Source organism: Corvus brachyrhynchos, unplaced genomic scaffold, assembly GCF_000691975.1.
Source record: "Corvus brachyrhynchos isolate BGI_N302 unplaced genomic scaffold, ASM69197v1 scaffold4, whole genome shotgun sequence".
NCBI lineage: Eukaryota > Metazoa > Chordata > Aves > Passeriformes > Corvidae > Corvus > Corvus brachyrhynchos.
The window spans coordinates 3,509,515-3,510,943 of NW_008237878.1; the positions used below are offsets into that span (position 1 = coordinate 3,509,515).

General features: G+C 41.7%; 1 protein-coding gene across 2 annotated transcripts in view; it reads right to left on the reverse strand.

The window, feature by feature from the left end:
• ACTR8 (ARP8 actin-related protein 8 homolog) overlaps positions 1 to 1,423 on the reverse strand; it is an 8,203-nt gene extending 6,780 nt beyond the window's left edge. Inside the window, exons 1-3 of one of the 2 annotated variants that reach the window (XM_008632326.2) lie at positions 1,314 to 1,423; positions 392 to 502; positions 21 to 125 (exon numbers count right to left, since the gene is read on the reverse strand). In XM_008632326.2, the coding sequence (XP_008630548.2) occupies positions 21 to 125; positions 392 to 463 (177 nt within the window). In that variant the 5' untranslated portion in view covers positions 464 to 502; positions 1,314 to 1,423. Of the gene's footprint in view, positions 1 to 20; positions 149 to 391; positions 503 to 1,313 lie in introns of those variants that run through there. The other variant, XM_017732416.1, reaches the window with a different exon arrangement.
• Between the last annotated feature and the right edge of the window lie 6 nt (positions 1,424 to 1,429).

The window sequence follows — 1,429 nt, forward strand, 5'->3', positions numbered from 1 at the left end:
AGCAGGAAAATCAATCTTACCTCTTCTCCTACCAAAAATTCAGGATGATTTGATGTGTTTGTCCACTTGGCCCCAGAGCTGTGATCCAAAATGGCAGGCCTCATCTGTCTGTTATATGACCTGGCCTGAAATGTAACCAAACCGAATCCTGTTGATAAATATTTTACTGGTTGCTTTTTATGCAAGGAAGAAAAAGGAAACACCCCTTTGAACCCAGCCCTTAAGGAAACATTTAAAATCTTAATTTTCTCACATTTTCAGAGTTAGGTAACACAATAGCACTATCCACATTTGGTCTATAAAGGGTATCTATTCTTGTCCACTGAAGCATAGGATCACACCCAAGGACTGCATGAATGAACAATTTAGTAAGATCTTAAGAATGAGTTACCTGATCAGGTGACACCGGTATGCGCCTGGCTCCATTTGACATCTTTTTGGACCATATTGCTTGGTCCACCATTTTAAGGCCATTTTGTCTCTGTTCAGTACTTTCAGGTTTCTAAGGAAAACCCCAAATAGTCAATGTAAATACTTTCCAACCATATGTCTGTATACTGGTAATACTGAAACTCTTATGAAACAATGAAATCTTTACAGCGGTTGATTGTAGAAAGATGTTTGTACAATGCAAAATGGACTTATTTTTAAGGAAACTTTTCTTTTAACTGCTTTTAGTGGCTGCTGGACTTCACCTCTAGTGAGGTGCTCAGGCCATTATCTGAAAAAAATATTCCCATATAGAGACTGCCAGCTAAAGAAATATGAAATAAGAGCAAAAATGTTTAAATAGATCTCAATTATTTAAAGGTGAGTTGATAATTTAATATTAGAGACGTTAATTTGATTTTTACAGATTCAGATTACATGTAAAATTATTATATATATTTTTTGTCCAGGCTGGACTAAAATTACTTGCTGTTTTACCCAACTCACAAACTAACTAGTAACCAACAAATTCACAAACAGTGATCTGATTCTAATCCTGCAGTTGGCATTCCATCAGAAGAAATACTGAGTGTGGTACCAGACCATAGCACAGGGAAATCAACATGTACAAACCCTTTTAGATTTAGTTCATTGCAAACAAATCAAACACAAACATAGACTGGTGCAAGCCTACTGACTTCAGTAGGTGGCATCTGCAGTCCTGAAAAGGGTGAAAAAAGTTTGACTGGAGATTTATTCTCCTCTGGGAAGACATGAAGGATGAGGGGGACATATGCACCACACAACAAACCAAACCGCCTCAGGAACAGGCGACGAACAGGCGGATTTTGGCGAGGCGGGGCCGTGCCCGGAGGCGCGCTTACATTGAGGCCGTCCCTGAGGAGCCAGCTGTCCCTGTAGGCCGCCTGGCCCTGCTGCTTGTGCCGCCGCGCGATCACGTGCGGGATGACCGCGGGCAGCGGGGCCGGGGGCCCCCCGC